The 19,043-nt window shown below is 37.4% G+C and overlaps 1 protein-coding gene across 1 annotated transcript in view; it reads left to right on the top strand.

Moving 5' to 3' along the window:
- The window catches only part of LOC104616807 (collagen alpha-1(XXIV) chain-like), a gene marked incomplete at its 3' end in the record, with an annotated part of 100,016 nt that overhangs the window by 25,630 nt on the left and 55,343 nt on the right, over positions 1–19,043 (top strand). The window contains exons 9-16 of the mRNA XM_010281947.1: positions 436–489; positions 7,111–7,155; positions 9,392–9,445; positions 10,624–10,668; positions 12,802–12,855; positions 13,549–13,593; positions 14,112–14,261; positions 18,417–18,470. Of these exons, the coding sequence (XP_010280249.1) occupies positions 436–489; positions 7,111–7,155; positions 9,392–9,445; positions 10,624–10,668; positions 12,802–12,855; positions 13,549–13,593; positions 14,112–14,261; positions 18,417–18,470 (501 nt within the window). The remainder of the gene's footprint in view (positions 1–435; positions 490–7,110; positions 7,156–9,391; positions 9,446–10,623; positions 10,669–12,801; positions 12,856–13,548; positions 13,594–14,111; positions 14,262–18,416; positions 18,471–19,043) is intronic.

The raw sequence follows: 19,043 nt of genomic DNA, 5'->3' as shown, positions 1-19,043 counted from the left end.
TGTATACTATCATGTGGTTAGTAATAAACATAAACAGTAATAGTAAAAAATATATATTAATTTGAGGGGAAACCACTCACTTCTGAGGGAGAGGTTACTTCAAGAATTGTATAGCTGTTTCACTCTCATTTATGTTGGCTAAAAGTACATGTTGTGAGGTTGTGAACTGAGTTTGTTCCAGCCGTGATTTTGGCTGTGTTGTATGATTGCCAGAGCATGCACATTGCACCAGGTGGTTGCAATTGAGGAACTGTTGCCTTTTCAATTTTCTTCTGCTAAAAAAAAGTATAAAAATCTCTGCCTGATAAAACAACATCAGCTACTTCTTCATACCAAATGTCCAAGAATACAGAGAAGATCTGAAGTCCTATACGTTTATAAGCCTGTGTCATGTTCCAGTAAAACGTCATGATTCTGGATGTTTTTGTTGTGCAGGGTGATCCAGGCCCCATAGGCTTTCCAGGCCCACCTGGGATCAAAGGCCAGAAGGTAAGATTCTGTTTCTGTTTTCATGTAACCCTCCCTGGCTCAAATCAATGGCCATCAGGTGAATGTGTGGTGGTCAAGAGGCGACAGAAGGGCTTTAGGCCTGCTGTTGGTACTGTTACTGTCTGCTGTATCAAGCTCCAGGACCAACAGTGCAAAACCTTAGCCTGCAACTAAATTAAGTGATATCATGGCCACAGAATGTAAATCACAGCTGCTTAGGTCGGCGTCCTTCAAAACGTATGGCACGGCCCTGCTTGAACAGAATAGGGACTAGGGAAGATAAGTTTCCCTGTGAGATACAGCCATTTTTAAATAAATTTTATTCAGGTTTTCAGTAATAGTTTTTTCATTTCTCTTTCTATATTGTGTGTTTTGTAGTATAGAAAAAGCTCTGTGGGATCATGTGCTCAGTACTTCCACACTGAATTACTTGTTTTTTTTCCAAAAGTAAAATAGGACTCGGGTGGAATAAGTTCTAATTTTGGATGCTACATAACACAGTATTTTTTTAATATGAGAAATGTCAGGTGCCACACACTGTGTGTAAGAAATATATCCAAATTCTGGCAGTCCTATGTATACAGGAAAGCATAAGGCAGACAGGTAGTTTTGGGAAGGGAAGGATGCATGAAGGATGTCAATAGAGTAAATGAGACAACCTTAAGAAAATGAGCACAGAAGACTGAGAGAGTGAATATAGTTTATGTGGAAGGAGAAGTCACCTGACATAAGTCCAGTAGGCTGCTCTGGTTAGTCAGATGGTGACAAACTGGTGAGGTGGCAAAAATCAACAAGAAGGCTCAGTGGAAAGTACTATTAAACACTGTTTTTGCAGAAGATAGTTCAGTGTTGCAAGTTTTAAAGTCTAGCCATTCATTTCTAGAATGGACCAAAACATAGTAAAAATGTGACCAGAAAAGGAAGCTATCACTGAATTAGCACAAGGAGTGTGGAAGTTTATTTTGCCAAACATGTGTCCCACAGTTCTCTGAACTGAGAAGATGTATAGCTGTGACAAGAATTTACATCCCCTCCCTTGAGAGTTAAGCTACAAACTTGGACACTGATAGCTTTTGTCACTGCTGATCTTGGGCCATCTTGAGATTCTCCAAGTATTGTGCTTTCTGATTTCATCAGGTTTGTAGTTGTGCTCTGAAAACGAAGTGTTTTTTGTTTTAAACCTTTTTAGATGGGAAGCAGCTGTCACTTGTTCTAGATTATGAGACTGACATTTGGGGGCAAGGAAATTAAAATCTTATGGCCATCATGCTCTCTTCCTGCCACAACAATTCACTCCTTATCTGAGGGTTAGAGACTCCGTGGAGAATTGTGCTCACTTGATCACTGGAAATTTTACTCTCTGTTTCCGTGTTGTACACATCAGACGCTAACTAAAACCATGTTTAAGATAACTTCTGCCTGACCCAGGTTGTAAGAATACCAGCTTTTGAACAGCGCTACACCTGTAAACAGTTAAAAGTATTTCATTCTTAATTTTTTTAATGACAAACCCACAGTTTATTATGTTTTAAATAATTGATCTTTATTGCTTTTCAATATACATAAATAGATAAACACACTGTTAGCTCGTGATCTCAGAAATTATTTTTAAAGGAATGTGAGCACAAGTAGCTGAGAAGTAAACCAGCTACAAGAAAAAACTGCAGAAAAATCAAGTACTTCCATTTTTGTTTTGTACCCCACTAGTACTGGGGAATTGCTATAATATTGAATAAAATATTTCCGATATTCTTTCTCATCCAGGTAAAAAGGAAGATAAAAAAATCCTACATATGAGTTAATAGTGTCCCAAATTCTATTTAATTTTCACAGTCAGCTTAACTGAGTAGTTTCTAAACAGTGAGATATTTGATAGTGAGTAAAAACTCTAATGTTTTTCCAGATATTTCTAATAGTGTAATACAAATTTGTGTTTGTTTCATCACAGTTACTTCTTGTCATATTGAATCTTGTCAGTATTTTCCTGAAAGACCTAGAAATTTGAGTGTTTTTTCTTTATGGAATTCATCATCCATTTCCCATTAGCTGGAGTGGTGGCTTTGGAGAGCTTCAGGTTCCCCACTGCAAAGCCTGCTGCCCTCCACTGGGCATGATCACCCCACGCCAGGGTGGCTGTGCCTGTGGAGGAAACTGCATTTAACAAGTTTTCTAATCAGAATTTGCGTGGTTCTGAACTTCCTGTGCAACATTATTTGGTGCTTATACAAAAACAAGTGTTGTGGAAGTTTGAAGCAAGTGTGCATATTGTTTTCACTTTTTTTGACCAGAATGACTTTGAGAAGCCATATTCCATGTGTTTTTGGTTCTGGTTTTCTGAATACCTGAGACCGTGCTAAGAGAGTTTCTTGGAAAGATTCATTTTAACGAAAAAAAAAAGAGATTGTTGAAGCCCTCAATGCAATAGAAAAGTACTAGTAAACTACTGTTTTGGATTAGAAATATAAAATTATGTATTTCTTTTTATAAAGCTGAGAATCTACGTTTGTTTTACTATCTCATTAAAAAAACTGTATGCTAATAATCAGGACTCTGGGAACAGGTTATTGTGATTGACTTTATTTTTTCATTACATGCCATGTGTCAGAGTATGCATCCTTGTGGTAGCATATAAAATATGACATATTTCTCATGCCTGACACTATAAAAAGGCAAGTTTTGCTCAGGGTAGGGCTCCAAATTTGTTCTAGTGTAAGAACAGAAACTTGCATGTTTATGAAGTGTTGAGAGGCCTGTTTCTTTCAGGCATATTTTGAAGCAGAGAAGCAGTGGTGGGAGATGAGGCTTAGTTTGAGGAGAATGCTGTTTCCAGAGCAGTTGCATGGATCTCATATCTGGAGCTGTCTTGACAGGGCTGTCTTTAAATCAGCACTCAAAACTTTCCTTGTATCAGCCCAGAGACTTCACAGAGCAGAAGCCTCCCTCTTCCCCCTCTCCCCAAAAGGGCCTACTTCACTGTACAGACAGGCGAGTACTTGCCTCTGCTAGCCAGAGTACTGGGGGGTGGATTGTCAGCTGAAGGACAGCACTCCTGGGCGTTGACTTGCCTGGGATCATGCCAATATGTTAGAATGACTGCAGTGTCTGTGTGGTTGGAGGCACTTTACAATGACATTGGAAAAGAATGTTTAAAAGATTGGCTACAGTTTTGGGGCTAGCTTTATTCCCTATCTAATATGTGCGTAACAGTAAATTACAGGAATCTGGATCTATAAAATCCTGATAAAATTCACATTCTAAAGTATAGTATGGTAAGACATGTTGAAAGAAAAAATTTTGTTGCAACCACGGAAGGGGTCCATATTTCCTTTTGTCTTTACTTTATATCCTGTAAAGGGAAGGCAGATAGATACACTTCAAAGCAGTACCTGGGATGATGTCAACATTATGCTACCAAGTGTCTACCACCGCTTCTTCTAGAGGGTGCAATTTTCCTTGGGCAGGTGGAAACTTCAACTCTGTGAGACAAATTCCTCTGCTGAATTGGATGGAGAAAAGGTCCATCTTTTATATGTAAGCACTTTTTTTAAGGGATATTTCCATTCATTAGGATATTCTGGCTAAGAGGTGTTAGGTGAAATCTTAGTTGTGTTAATAAACACCAGCAAAACAACATAGAATGGAGCTATGAAGGAAGAAAAAAAACCCCAAACCACCAAACCATTCGCCAGTGAAGAAGTTTTGCAAAACTGAATACCATGTGGTGACAATGTAGAACTGAATACCATGTGGTGACAATGTGGAGCTGATAAGTAAGCATTGCAATGGCTCCTGTGACAGCACATGGCAATCTTTATATGCTAGACTTACCCCATGCCCAGAAAATATTTTTCTGGCACTTTTCAAAGATTAATATCTCTCTGTAGCTGATGGTTGTAGCATTAGGTATAACCACCTACTGACTTTTGGAAATTACAGAAACTTCTTGGTTCTGTAGCACAGTTGCTGGTGTTGTGCCAGATGTATTTTAATAACAAATGCATAGAAATTCTAATAAAACACAATGGGCACCAGTAACATGGCTTGCTGTTATGATTTAACATCTATATTTTGTTATATACAGATTTGACTCAGTCTGGGTCCCACCATATGGTAGAAGTCAGACACTTAAACTTGCTATGAAGTCTTTTCTGAGTCTTATTAATTGGCGGTAAAGATTTTTCTCTCATGCGGACTAAAGTATTCTTGCAACTCGCAGTGGTTTTTGTAATGTACTTGAAGTCTGTATTACTGTCATTGGAAACTTCACACCTTTCTCTTCCACATTGAGCTTTTTAATCAGAGCATTAATCTTCATTAGAAATTGGGGGGTATTTCATTTTGCAAACCAGTGCATGTGAACTTGTATTCTTGTTTATTTTCATCTTAGTTCAGAGCAAACTGGGTCTTATTTATACGGGTATGCTCAAGAATACAAACTCAAACTAATAAAAAACTAAGAATTTTAAGAGGATTAGCTAAGTCACAGGAAAGGAAACCCCTGTGTGAAAACTCTCTCTTTTGAATTATATTCATTTTAGCGTGGTTTATCTTCATTCCAAATCAGCGTTGAGTGAGTTAGAATGAATAAAGGCCATGTTAACTGAATATGGGCATATAAAAGAATATGGGCATACTACTCTAAAATATGAGTTCAGAGCAGTTTTCCTCTGGCAGATGTAAGATACTGTTGTGTAGAAACATGCACACCAGTAATTGGTCCTTCTTCATCTCACAGGTCACAGTTAATCAGCTAAACTGACCTGCTTTGAAACTAAATTGTGATAAACTTCTCTTTGAATGTTTCTGTGTATAGCAGTGTTTGCTTTCCTTTTCTCCTTGTATGGAACTACTGAGAGATTTCTTCTGGCAACACCTGCTTTAGTTGATCATTTAAGCACAGAGGATAAAATTCTGAAAAGGGTAAAACTCATAAAATAGAGTGTGCTGGGACTGTAAAAAAACCTACATGGCTCTGAGGCACATTTTGAAATCTAAAGATGAGGTCTTGGCTTATGCTGGCATCTTTACTTCTGCTTTAACAATTCAGTAAAAAAATTTGGTTTTAAGCATGCATTAATATAATAAATTGGGATATCATATTAACTGGTTTATTGAAGATCAGCCCCTGGCTATACATGTTACAGATTTTCATTTTTTTCCCACCAACAGCAACACAGACCCGCTTCCTTAGTTACAAGATAACATAAATTATTTAGGCTTAAGCTACAGGAAATGATTGAAGCCAAAATACATTATAATTTTGCAAACTGGCAATGCCCTGTGTGTGATTTGCAAAATGAAAAGACACACCTGCTGTGTAGCATTTTGAGAAAATGAGACCTTTGGTTTTCTTAACGAGTACATCTCTTTTGGATCAAGATTCCTCAAGCAAGCCTATAATAGCAAAATTGCAAATTTTGAAGCCTGACAGATGTCATTCTCTTCTATTACCTAAAATGATCACCAAGCAAAAGCATTCCATCTTTTAATTTTGTATATGATAATAAAATTAATTTCATGCGACAATACTCTTGTTGTTACACAGAAGCTTATCCAAAACTTTGGGATACCTGATATGCTGAAATCAGTTGCAGAATTCCTTCTTATTACAGTGGATCTCAAATCTCTACTGACTAATAAGTATCATCATGCCACAAGGCAGCCAGATGTTTGACATCAGACAATACACTCCTGCAACTCAGTGTCTTTAAGGCCCATTTTATGATAAATTTCTACCCAGAATAAGGATTGTTTTGGTCTTTCTCTTTCAAGCTGCAACTTTTGGAACTTGCATATTCCTAGTACCTCTTGCAAGGGATGTGGAGACCAGACACTTGGCTTCTGCATCAATCATGTAACTGTTACAGGCTCCCTTTTAGGCCAGCTTGTTTGGGTATGTTTAGTACAGTGTGAAGACATCCAAGAAGGTTCCCCTTTCAAGTGTACTGATGCAGATGGCAGGTTCCAGCTCTACTTTTAATTCTTTTTTTTCTTTAAGAGCTAAAATATGTATGAGATGGTCAATGTGCAGGGAGGAAACTTTGACAGCTTCATGATTCCAGCACCACAGGGAACATTTCTGGGATGAGGAACAGGCTATTCTCCCTACCGATACAAAATTCCATAATATAAGGGCTGAAATTTTTTCTATGTTAATGTTAAAAAGAGAAATCATGTGTCCTGGAAGGTCCGTCCTTGAGAGTGTCCTAGAATAATATGAGATGACCCTCTACTTATACCCCTCCTCTGAACTGCCTTGTTCTGAAAGGACATAGTGACAAGGATTTGGAATGGGGAAATGCACTGTACCAAATCCAGTTCTGCAGCTTCAGCAATAACTGGGAGCAGCATCCCATGTACTCATTTGTTTAAAAGAGTACAAGTCTGGAACTGTCTTTAAGCATGCTGATATCTCAAAATTGTCTAAACTGCCATGAAGATTTCTTACTCCTTTTCTCTAACTCAGCTTTCATATGTGCTGCTAAATGTAAAACACACTAATGCTGCTGGCAAACAAGTTTGGATAACTTTTTTCTTGATAAAGGGAGATTGGAGTAGGCAAAAAAGGTCAATTTTGTGTGTATAACTGTATTTGTCACATACCTGTTTCTCTACCTGCAGGGTCTTAAGGGTTATCTGGGACTGCGAGGGCCACGGGGTGAGCAGGTAAGTGATGAAAGCACAGTACACTACACAGATGAACAATTGAAGATAGAGAAATGCATTCAATATGAGCAATCACAGTAAATTACTGACTGCTTAAGGAGATACTTGATCGTTCTTGACCAAGAATTCAGATTATTTAGAGATCAGTGTGGTAAAAAATCATCTAAATGAAATGGAAAAGACCACCTTGTTTTTCTTCAACTACCACACTGGCTTGGCAGAGGTTGATGTAAAATTCTTGTTAGAGGTGCAGTTCAGATTCTTTCAAAACCTCTATTGATTTAATTCATTTTAAATCTTATAGCATGTAGAAAATGAAATGGTTATTTAGTGCTTTTTCTCCCTTCCATGTCAGTTCAAGAAGCAGTCTGGGTGTAAATGTTAAAGACATTCAATTGCTGATGCATCTTGTTAGCGTTAATGGGGCTTCTCATGGCAGAGTAGATGGAAGCATGAGTCCCCTTTTGGATGACACTGAAAGGGAAATGGTGATCGTAACAGATGATAGACACCTGAAGGAGATGAAAACTCAGTAACATCATCCATGACTTCAGTGAGTTTTATACACAAATCTTATTTGAATGAGTGGTGATTTTTATTATAGGCCCATAGGCATTTTGATTTGACAACTATAATTTAGCAGTGAGATAGAGATAGACAGTGAAACAAAAAAAGTCATTCTTAACATCAGGAGAAGAGTGCCTTAATCTTTGAAGAAGTTGCAGATGAAAAGTAATCAGTTACCATGGAGCGGAAAAACTGAAGCTTGCAGTGAGAAGTAATTCTGCTCATTATTCATGCAATCAAGCATGTAAGTTCCTTCAAAGACAATTCTTGTTCAAGAATGTGAGAACTGATGATGTGCACCTGTTTGCTATCTCAGTGTTCTTATACTGCTGCTGTAAATATTTTTCTTCATTATTATCACTTAGAAAATACTCGGACATAACTTTTAAGAGAGTACTTTAGATGAAAGAGTTTTATTTTGCACATAGTTCTTACTGCTGGTATTTTCAGCCCTGGCTGCTGAAAGTGATGAGTTAGACTAGTTACTTGTCATCTGTAGCACCTACCTGTGTCTGTAGTTTTTAGAAACTTGTACAGTGAGGACTGACACTCCTCTGAATTTATGAATTGTAGAATCTCTTGAACAGCTGGTAACAAAGGAGAAGTTTTAAAAGATAAGTTGTAAATGCAGTGATTCTACTGCTTTTTTTAGTTTTTTCATATACACATATTTTGAAGTACAGCTGAGCCAAAATAGGAGACCATGGATCCCAGTTCCATGATAGAACATCTGTCAGAAGATGAATCACTACCGGTTGAAAGCCCATGACAGAATCATCTGAAAGGCAGCTCATTTTAACAAAAAATACTGCAACTCCTTTTTGCATCTGCACTTCTGAGTTCTGCTTCCTAAGACTGCTGTTTCACCATAAATCAGCTGTGAACAGCTTGGAGAGGAAGTCCTGATCCATTGCTACGGTAACATTGACATACGACAGTGGGTGGAAGGGTCAGACCGGGAGAGTGTCCAATTTATGGACTGGGGTTGTTTAAAATAAAATTAACTGAACAGCGGTAGATGGAGCTTCATGGTGATGGGGCCATGGCATTTGGCACCATTTCAGAAAAACACATTTTTCTGAAAATAAACTGTCAGATGTGCAGATGTTAAGTAATAAAACAACAACAAAAATTACTTTTGGATTTGATTAGGAGGAAGAAGATGGAGAGAAGTTGTATACATTCATGACTAATCCAGTGCTGTATTGACCTGATTCTGGAAGAAACAGAGAAATTTGGCTTTTTAAGGACACAAGGATTCTTCTTTAATGAAACATTTAACACATTTGTTCAAATACAGCTAAGACCAGTGCAGTTACTTTATTATAAGAGCCTGTCTCCTACAGTCCTCCTCAATTACTTTTCCATAATAAAAATCTAGATGCTATTTATAAAATAAGGGGTGCATTGTTGTATTTCACAAAATCTTAAATTACTCTTCTTGTAATGCTTTTTAAAGGATATGTAACCGAAATTCGTGGAGTTACTTATATATGATGAGTAAATTTTAGGGTGTTGCTGTGTAGGTTGATTAAAAAAAAATTTTTTCCATGTGTCATATGACTAGGTGTTAAAAGAGAAATTATAAAACAAATGAGCTCCAGAACATGATATTAAGCCTGTTTTTTGTTTCTTTCCCCCCTCTTTTTTCTTTTCTTTTTCCACTTAGGGAATTCCAGGAATGGCTGGCAACATTGGGGCAGTTGGTTACCCTGGCAGGCAGGTGCAGTAACTATACTAATGTCTTTGCAGTTTTGGCAATTTTCTTGTTTGTTCTTTTCAAAAGTACCACATCTAACTCTTTTGGAACTCTTGGAACTAATAATAGTATGAATGTATTTGTTTACCCCTTATCATTTATCCGTGAAACAAACCTCTTTCACAGGTAGTGCCCTTTAGGTAATGTTGAGTCTTGTGGCTTTAAACTTGGATGGGTTAGATGCAGTAATGGTGTACCTTTCTCAAGTACGTAAATGGCACTACCAATGTACTGAATTTCTAAACACTTTATGCTCCTTTATAAACGTCTTGTGGTTCTATGTGTTTTATCTTCCAGAAGCAATAGGAAACTGTCTGTTGTAGGATGTAGTTCCTCCTGATTTTCACCAATGTGTTTACTTCACTGCTGAAACTATTTCTTCAGCCATTTAGGGAAACAGAACATTAAAGGATCCCCCCCTTCAGATATTTAAGAACAACAACCAATAAAGCTGGAAAGCAGCTTTTTATAAAACACAAGCACTTACCTAAATATTGATTTTATTGTTCTCAATTTACATATAAGCTAACAGATATCTCAGTCCAGTAACACAAATAAGACATGAAGTAGACATATTCATTATTTTCCCCATATAAAGGTATATGAGCCAAATTCAACAATTGACTTTGGTTTTGTGTCTGCTTAAAGGGTGAATTTGACCACTGCTTCAGCATTTTATTGAATTAGGTTTATAATGGCTCTATATTTTAAAATTCCATTACAGTGTTTTGTAGAGTAATGGATGATAACATGTTTGTGTTGAATCACATAAAATGTTTAGAGCATTTGGACTACATACGTTATTCTGACATTAGGTTGAAAATAATTGGAAATCTGTCCAAATATAAAAGCTTATGAAAAATCCTGTGAAATTTTGTCACTGTAATGCCAGATCACTGGGTCTGGAAAAAAATTTTCTCTCAGAAGAACTAATTTTAATGTAAAGGACGTTTCAGTCATGAATTAATGGAAGACCTTTCTGAACATGGTCCCAGGGGACTTGCTTGATGACGCCCTCTTCAATCCCGGTCATTTTAAAAATGTATTGCCAATTTGCAGTTAACAAATACGGCTACAGATCTTTTAGATGGATCATATCTGGTTGTTTAAAATGAAGTATAACTCATGTCTTTTTGTAATAGGGCTTAGCTGGACCAGAAGGTAACACAGGTCCTAAAGGTGTAAGAGTAAGTAAAAATTTTAAACATTTTGGCATGCATTTCTATTTTTACCCATACATAAGAAAGGGGATGAGGAGTTTCATTCAGCTCTGACAGTTGTATGCCCACTGAACCACTCTGTCTTTACAGAACCTGCAAAAGAAAAAACATAGTGTTTCTTTCAAAATATGTGAAAGGATTTAATTTTTTTTTTCCTGTGCTGAGCAGCATAGAGCAGTCTTACATTGTTGCCCTTCCTCTCGCTTGGAATGCATGCAGGCAAGAGAAGGAAAGCAGTACTGAATGTGGGTGTGTGAGAGCTGGGAGTGCAGAGGAGCAGACATTTCCTGCCTGAAGCATTATTTCCATAATGGAAGCTGTCAAGAAGGGAGACAAATCTGGCATTTGCAATCTGTAACAGCTACAGAAGTTGATAAAGGGAAACAGTCTTGTCACATAAAACCATAAAAGTGGTCTTGAGATTTTGAAATGGTTCGGTTGTAGTTATGTATATCCTAGGGACTGAAGGCTTGTAATGCTCTGCTGATTCAAGGTTTGCTTTTGATTATTCTTGGAGGTAAAATAGGTTGGCTTTTTTCTGTGTTTCTTTGTTGTTTTTTTTTAATAGGCACATATGCATGCCTACACATGCTTGTGTAAGTGGTTTTTTTTTCAGACTCTTACCATCAGGCAGTAGACGTGAAAACTTTCCGGAAACCTGCATGTTGCTGGTTGCACCTCAGATTTGAGGGAACCTTTTGCTAGGTGTTTTCAGGCCTTCAGCTCATGCTGTACAGGTTGCTGAGCAGTGTGCTGTGTTATCAAGTATCTAGTAAAAAAATCTGATTGTACTGCTAGATTTGCTTTTGTCCTGTTTTTTTTAATGTAGTTACTAAAAACCTTTAACTGCAGCAGCTTCTTAAACATATGTCTGGGGTTTTTTAATGTTAGTTTTCATTACAGTGATGGAAAAAATTAGCTTGTCAGGATCAAGTGCCAACAGATATTGCACCCTCAGGGATTGTAACTTTTACATTTCTTCAGTTTATTTTTGCTCAGATTCTCAATGCATTTTGTCTCATTCTCCTCTCAACCAACACGACATTAAGTGATCCCAGTAATTTCCTGAAAAGTTACTACTTCTCTGTTTACACAAAGCTAAAAATGGCCAATGTATGAGTAATTTTAGAGAAAAACACCATCATGTCTTAAGGCTAAGTCCTGTATATGGATTCTACAAGCAACTTCCACTAAAATGACGACACAGCCCTGTTGAGACATACTACTGTGCCATGGAGGAGTATAGCAACATCATACAAAGTACCTTTAGAACTTGAAGTTTAGAACATTCCTGCAATCAAACTATGGTCTGCTTCTCAGTTGTTTTAAGAAACTAGAAAAAAGCAATGCCTTTGTTTTCCTTACTTTCATTAGGGCTGGATGACAAGATGGGCACTATCTTTCATAACAAAAAAAAAAGGGCAACCCAAAACCCCCAAATCATTACAATCTGAGGACTGAGAGAGAGATGAAAGCAAGGGATTCTTTTTTAGTAGCTAATAATATTTTTGTTCCAATCTCAGTTTGAATCTGGTAGTACAGAATCCATCTATATTAGTATTTTTGTAAATCATAGTATCATTTCTGCTGAGTCAACAGCATGTTTCTGTGTCCCTACAACTGATTATATGAGAGGATCTTTTTCTGACTTTCTGAGGGGAAGGTGGGAGAGAAATGCATTATGACCTAACTTTAAGAAAAACATTCTGCTTATGACTATGTAAACTTTGTAGGACTCTTGCATATAGCAGTGATCATACTGTTATTAAAGATGAGAACAATGTTTTTTCATGTATTTCATGAATAAGGTTAACTTCAGCAGCATTTTCATATTTAATCTATTCTAATAAATAAGATCTCTGATGCAACTTTGTCTTATTGGAACACTTTTTAGTACTTCTTTATTAATTGACTCTGTACACTTGCTGTTGGTTGGAGAGTAAATCCTAGACACATTTAAGTTGATTGAGCTTCCCTGGCAATTTCAAATGAGCCTGAACTTAATCCCTGGATCTTGAGCCCACAACTGGCCAATACTGAGGGACAAGCAGTTTTGGTGGGAAGCAGCCTTGTAATCAAGAATTGTTCTTATGTTTTTAGGGTTTCATTGGACCTCCAGGTGTGGCAGGACAACCAGGACCTGAAGGAGAAAGGGTAGGTTTAATGCAACATTAATGAAATATTGATGTTTGAGTGGTAATGCAATATATGTTAGGGGAAAAAATTTACAAGGCATAACCATTCATTTAAGTCTTAAAAGCAAAACTGATGCGGAGAAATTAAATAGGTTATATCTAATTAGCCTAATCAATTAAATGCCCTGGTGCTAAAGTTAAATGGGGAGCAGCTGCAAATTATTATCTGAATTTAATTTACAGCTGTAAAGACTAGGGGTATTTTTTTATAACCACCAAGTCCAAAATTAATATTTTTAATTGAAGCAATTTTGTTCAGTCAATAATTAATATTTGTTAGTTGTCAGATGATGTTTGCAATGGAACCAGCCATGGAAATCTTAGTCTCTGTCACTCTGTGCCTGAGCTTTTCCTTGCTTCTCTTGAGCACAAAGACTGTCTGGCCATGTACTTTGATGGAAGCCGGATATGGCCCTTCTTCATAGTGGTTCTGACGGGGCCACAGTAAAGACAAGCAAAGTTTGTGTTTCTGTCTCCCTATTATAGGATATTGTCTCTATGATTCATTGCTCAACTCCTTTTTTTTTTTTTTTTTTTTTTTAATGGTGCTTCTTCTCACACTGTCTTTTCCAATCAAATGCAGGTTTAATTACTTGAATTTAAGCTATTGAAGAAAAGAAAACTTACTTATGATGGCTTATTTCTTTCTCAGGGCATCCCAGGCTTCCGTGGAAAAAGAGGTCCTAAAGGGAGACAGGTAAAGCTTCCAACAGTTGTTACAATTTCTGCTGCCAATGTAAATACACCTGTAATGCACTCTGTAACTCTAACCACCTGAAAAATGTCAGGTTTATTTTTTCCATAGGTGACTTTCTATTGTTTCCAGTTAGTACTTTGCAGTACTGCAAATTCTGTTCAGGTTATAACTACTAGATGTTCTGAAGTAAGGAAGGCTTAACATGATGAGCCTTGTGGCTGGTTACTGATATCACTTACCTGAGGGTTGAAAGATGGCAGAAACAGGTAAGTACATTCTGTCAAATTAGTGTTAGCACAAGGTGCAGATATGAAGCAAGTTTCGTAAGTCTGGTTATGGTGTTGGTTTGAATATTTCTGGACTATGGTAAATTAAAGCTGTCCTCTGCTTAAACTATATTTCTACAGCTGAGAATAAACACAAATCTGCCAAGTATACATTACCAAGGTTTACATATTTCCTGTGGTACATCTTCAATGCCAAGTCTTTTGTTTTCTGCTGCAACCTTATTATTTTAGGTCTTCGAAGCTATCCAGGAGTTTCCAATTTTGACTTGCTTGTGGTTTGAGATTGGAAACTGTGATAGCATTCGCCAGTTGTGCACTCAGTTGCGCTCAGCAGTTCAGATGACTTTCTTCTATCACGTTGAACAAGCTTGTTCAGCAGTAGTAGGGTGATTACCATCATTTGGCCCTTGATGTATGCTATGAAAGTTGTGGAGGATTCTGTTTAATTATGTTTTGTTTTGTGCGTGATCTAACACCAGCCAAAAAAGGCACTAGCCTTCAGTAGAGTTCCTTTTGATGTAAAGAAAGGCATGCAGAGAAAAGTTTCATGAAGCTGGTAGACTGCTCTTCCTGAAGCTGCTATCAAAATGTTAAGGTATAAAATCTAAGAATCTGTTTTTTAATTATTCAGCTAGCAGGACAAGGGTGCTCCTGTGCTTGTCGACGATATTGTAGTTTGCTTATAATTTAAATCAAATGTTACTTCGTGCATCTGAGTGTTGGGCAAGAAGGGGTCTGTGCCATCAGTACGTTGTAGTAGTCGGCAGTGTGTTGTGCTAGTGAGTGACATGAAGCATTTGAGGAGGAGGAGGACCTGGATGGAAAGCAAAGGCTTGTGTTCACTGTGGAAAAGGAAGAGGAGGTGACAGCAGGGTACTCTGAAAACATATTTTGCATTATAATCTCATTCTTAGTGGCAGGTTTCACTGAGGCTTCTGATTGCCAGTGTATTAGTTTGTTTCAATCCGTAACAGTTGGTGCTGTGCATGCTGTGGTAAGCAGTTATTTTTCATTTACAGTAAGAACACTGGGCCCCTCACTACAAGAAGGTTGCTGAGGTGCTTGAGCGTGTCTTGAGAAGGGCAACGAAGCTGGTGAGGGATCTGGAGAACAAGTCTTATGAGGAGCGGCTGAGGGAACTGGGCTTGTTCAGTCTGGAGAAGAGGAGGCTGAGGGGAGATCTTATCGCTCTCTACAACTACCTGAAAGGAGGTTGTGGTGACATGGGTGTTGGTCTCTTCTCCCAACTAACTAGTGACAGGACGAGAGGGAATGGCCGTAAGTTGCGCCAGGGGAGGTTTAGATTGGATATTAGGAAAAATTTCTTCACCGAGAGAGTGGTCAGGCATTGGAACAGGCTGCGCAGGGAGGTGGTGGAGTCACCATCTCTGGAAGTATTCAAAAAATGTGTGGATGTGGCACTTCAGGACATGGTGGCATTGGGTTAAGGGTTGGACTCGATGATCTTGAAGGTCCTTTCCAACCTTAGTGATTCTGTGAACACAACTTCTATCAGTGCCAGGCTATGATCTGATAAGGACTTTTATTTATATAAATCAATTCAGAAAGATTTCATATAGGTGGCAGAGCACCAAAACCACCTCTGCGCAATGTCCTTGATTACAGAGGAATCAGTACTGAATGAAGGTAATGTTGTCATTTCCTCAATGCCAAGGTTCAGTCCAAATTCTTCTATGATCTATAAAGTACTTATTTGACTAAAGGCTGCTCATACAGGGACCAAACCAGGAGAGCAATCACATGGGAACCTGGCTTGAAGTACTTTGCTGGATCACAGGGTTAGAGAATGTGTGTTATTTTAACCCCAGACAATCATAGCTGTGATGGCAATGTCTTTCGACACAGTGCCCCAAAGTTAACAACTCTGGTGCTTTGGGGCAGGGCACTGTCCCTAAGGAAATTTGTCATCGAAATAGCATAGTATCTGAAGTCAGGCTCCTCACCTTGTGTTCTAGGATGCAACTTATTTCTTTGGACAGAACTTCTGACAATAATAATTCTTAGGGGAAAAAAAACCCTGTCTGACAGAGATCATTCTGAAAAAAAACAGATCCCAAATATGATCTCATTTTTGGAAAATAGTATTAAAGTATAATAAAAGTGGATCATACAAGAGGTTGTACACTTACAATTCAAAATGCTGCTACTCAGCAGGTTTATTAAATAGTTATTCATATTTGTATCATCTCTTACATATTTGAAATGGAACAAAGTATTCAGTTATAAAAAATCTTTATTGTGAAGATTATAGAGCGAGGATTTGTTTGAATTTTAGATTAGTCTTACATACAATATGCTTTTAAAGAAAATACTTCATAGTAAAAGCATATTTATTCAATATCCTTCTGTTGTATGCTTGAAATATGGAATTTTCTTGAAATATGGAATTTTCTTGAAATATGGAATTTTACAATACATTTTCATGTTTGTGCAAAAATTTGGCCAATTGATTGAGAATCAATGAAATCTGCTTTATTGACCATTAACCTATGAACCTCTATTGTTTAAATGATAAGACAGTAATTCTGTAAAGACCTGTACTGTTAGATCTTACAGTTATGGCCATAGATTCTTGTTTGTGAGCTCCATTATTAGATCCTGAATAAAAATGTCATTGTTGTAAGAGGCATTCCTATCTTTTGCTTTCCTGAAGTTGCAGGAGAATGTAGAAAAAACTCCAACCAAAATCAACCCAGAAAGATGGTACAGAGAATGTTAAGCATGCCTCGGATTAATTCACAGTATCATGCATGATGATGGGAATTAAAAGCCTATTAAGTTATTTCAACATATTGTTTTAGCAGTGTATATGCATACATATACACATAAAAAGTTGCCTTAATTTTTATAGAAATCTGGTTTAAGTGATTGATTAAGCCATATTTGGCTTTAGTAGTACTTAAACTACTTTGGTTTATGATAAGATTTTTCTACCTCCTTGCCGCAGTTTTATATTGTCTTCCTGACTGTTTTTCATGTAATATTGTATGATGATGCATAATCCCCATTCCATTAAGGAAAGATACTGCTATATTAAGTGAGACAGTTATGTGGGTGTCCCCGAACAAGGTAGATTAAAAAGGCCAAATTAATTGTGCCTTTGACCTGCAGCAGGTTTGAATGCAGCCTTACAGAGGTAGAAAGGTTAATGCCTCAAAGTACTGTTCCTGATACACAGGGAGGTGTAAAAAGACATTGAAACATTGAAAAAACAAAGAAGAGTATTTAATGTAAAAATTGTGAGGGTGGAATTAGCTCCTTTTCTCCATATAAATGGACTAGTAATGCTCTGGTGCTTTGCAGCTTATTTCTTGGGGTCAATGCAGATCTCATTTATCTCAGTACTCTAACACTGTGCAAGGTTTTTCAGTTCCAGGAAAAGTCTCTTTCCTGTGAGTGCCTTAGCTTGGATGCTTTCCAGGCAGAATCCCTTTCCAGCTTGTTATTTTGTGAATTTTGTGATAGACTTTTCTATGGACCTTACAATGTAGTTAAAAAGGAGGTTGACTTCTCTGGAGATCTATGCTCCATCCTTTCCCCTAGCTTTACACAGTGGTAGAAATTATGGAAATATTACATGGTTCTGCTTCAAACTAATAGCATGAGTTTGCTGTTAGCTTCATGTGGCTTTTCCAGAGAAATAGTGAGATCTTCCTGGCAATACTACACTGATAAAAATTAATTAACAAAACAAAACCACTTTTCCCTAGTAATTCATGTGCTTCTACAGTGCACAACATCAGGAAGAAGTAAAACAATCTGCAAAACCCTGAAAGGAAGCAAGAAAGTTTAGAGCCAGTAAGGTGGTGGATTTCTATTTCATTGTGCTTCTCAAGCAAGAAATGGAAATTCTGTTTCAAACTTCGATGCTTGACTTGGCCAGTCAGATTTCTTTCCTGTCCTGATAATCTAGTCTCTGAAGTCAAAACTCTGAGAAAATCAGTAAGGCTTTTCCATGTCTTGTTTGAATTATTGTTTCAGTCTCTAGATGAAGACTAAGGCAAGTGTTCACATTGGTAAGGACAGTGTTGTGCCAGAAAGATGAAAAATTTGATTTCTGATGAATGTGTGTCACACTGAGACTGCAGCCATTAATATTTGGGGAAGAGTAATGAGAGAAAAAAACACTGATGTTTTAGTGAATGCTGTAAGTAACAGGAAAAACTATTTTAAGTAAGAATACTAAATAGGAAAAGAGACTCCAAGCAAACAATTTGAGTAATACTTGTTTAATATTGTTCTTAAAGCATTCAGTAATCTGATTTTTGCCCTATGTTTATATTGTGTATAGTTATATCCTTTTTGGTTATCATTTTAGGAGACAAACAAATACCACTATTCTATGCCATTCATTTGAACTGTGCAGCTGAAACTTTCTGCTTCTCCCATTTCTCCATCTCTCTCCCTGAATCTACTTGCTGATGTCCTAATTTCTAATACCTATAGGAATTCAGTGTTCAGACCACCCTTTGTGTCTTGGATAATAACGGACGAGCATTCTCTCTTCTGCTTTAGGGTTTTCCAGGTGACTTTGGAAATAGAGGCCCTCCTGGTCCAGATGGGAATCCTGTAAGTATCAAATTGTGTGTTGATTAACACGGTAAAATTTGTAACACTCAATATTAACTCCCCTCCCAAATGGAAAGGAGACTTTTGCCTCAAAAGCCATGTCTTGAAGTCCACAGGAAAATTTTGGATAAAATTGCTAGGATAGTAATGTAATAAGCAGTGGTATAAAAAAGAGATAAAAGAAGGAGAAAGCTGCTGAGAGAACAGAGTTTCCACTCCTGCATTTGCTGACTACCTTGAGAATCAGATGTCTTGCTGTCCTTATTGCATTAGTGATGAATGTTTTTTGTCTTCAAAAATTCTTGCACTGGGTATGACTTTGTGTTGTTTATTTAAACCATTATTCTAAGATCATCTTAACAAAATGGGATTCTGCATGCATGTCAAAACCCTAGCTTTCATATGCTTATGCATTTGATAGTTGATTTCATCCTTTGAAGTGTTACTGAATACAATTATGCTAGTATGTCATTTAGTGCATTATAATCAGTATGATAACAGCTTTGTCCTTGGCAGCGTGTGCAGGCTAAAGTGCTTTTGTGGTATGGTCACATCACTTCACTGGCTGCCCTC

Source organism: Phaethon lepturus, unplaced genomic scaffold, assembly GCF_000687285.1.
Source record: "Phaethon lepturus isolate BGI_N335 unplaced genomic scaffold, ASM68728v1 scaffold18162, whole genome shotgun sequence".
In the NCBI taxonomy this organism is placed as follows: Eukaryota; Metazoa; Chordata; class Aves; order Phaethontiformes; family Phaethontidae; genus Phaethon; species Phaethon lepturus.
The sequence above is the reverse complement of the archived record's forward strand: the minus strand, read 5'-3'. Positions and strand labels throughout refer to the sequence as shown.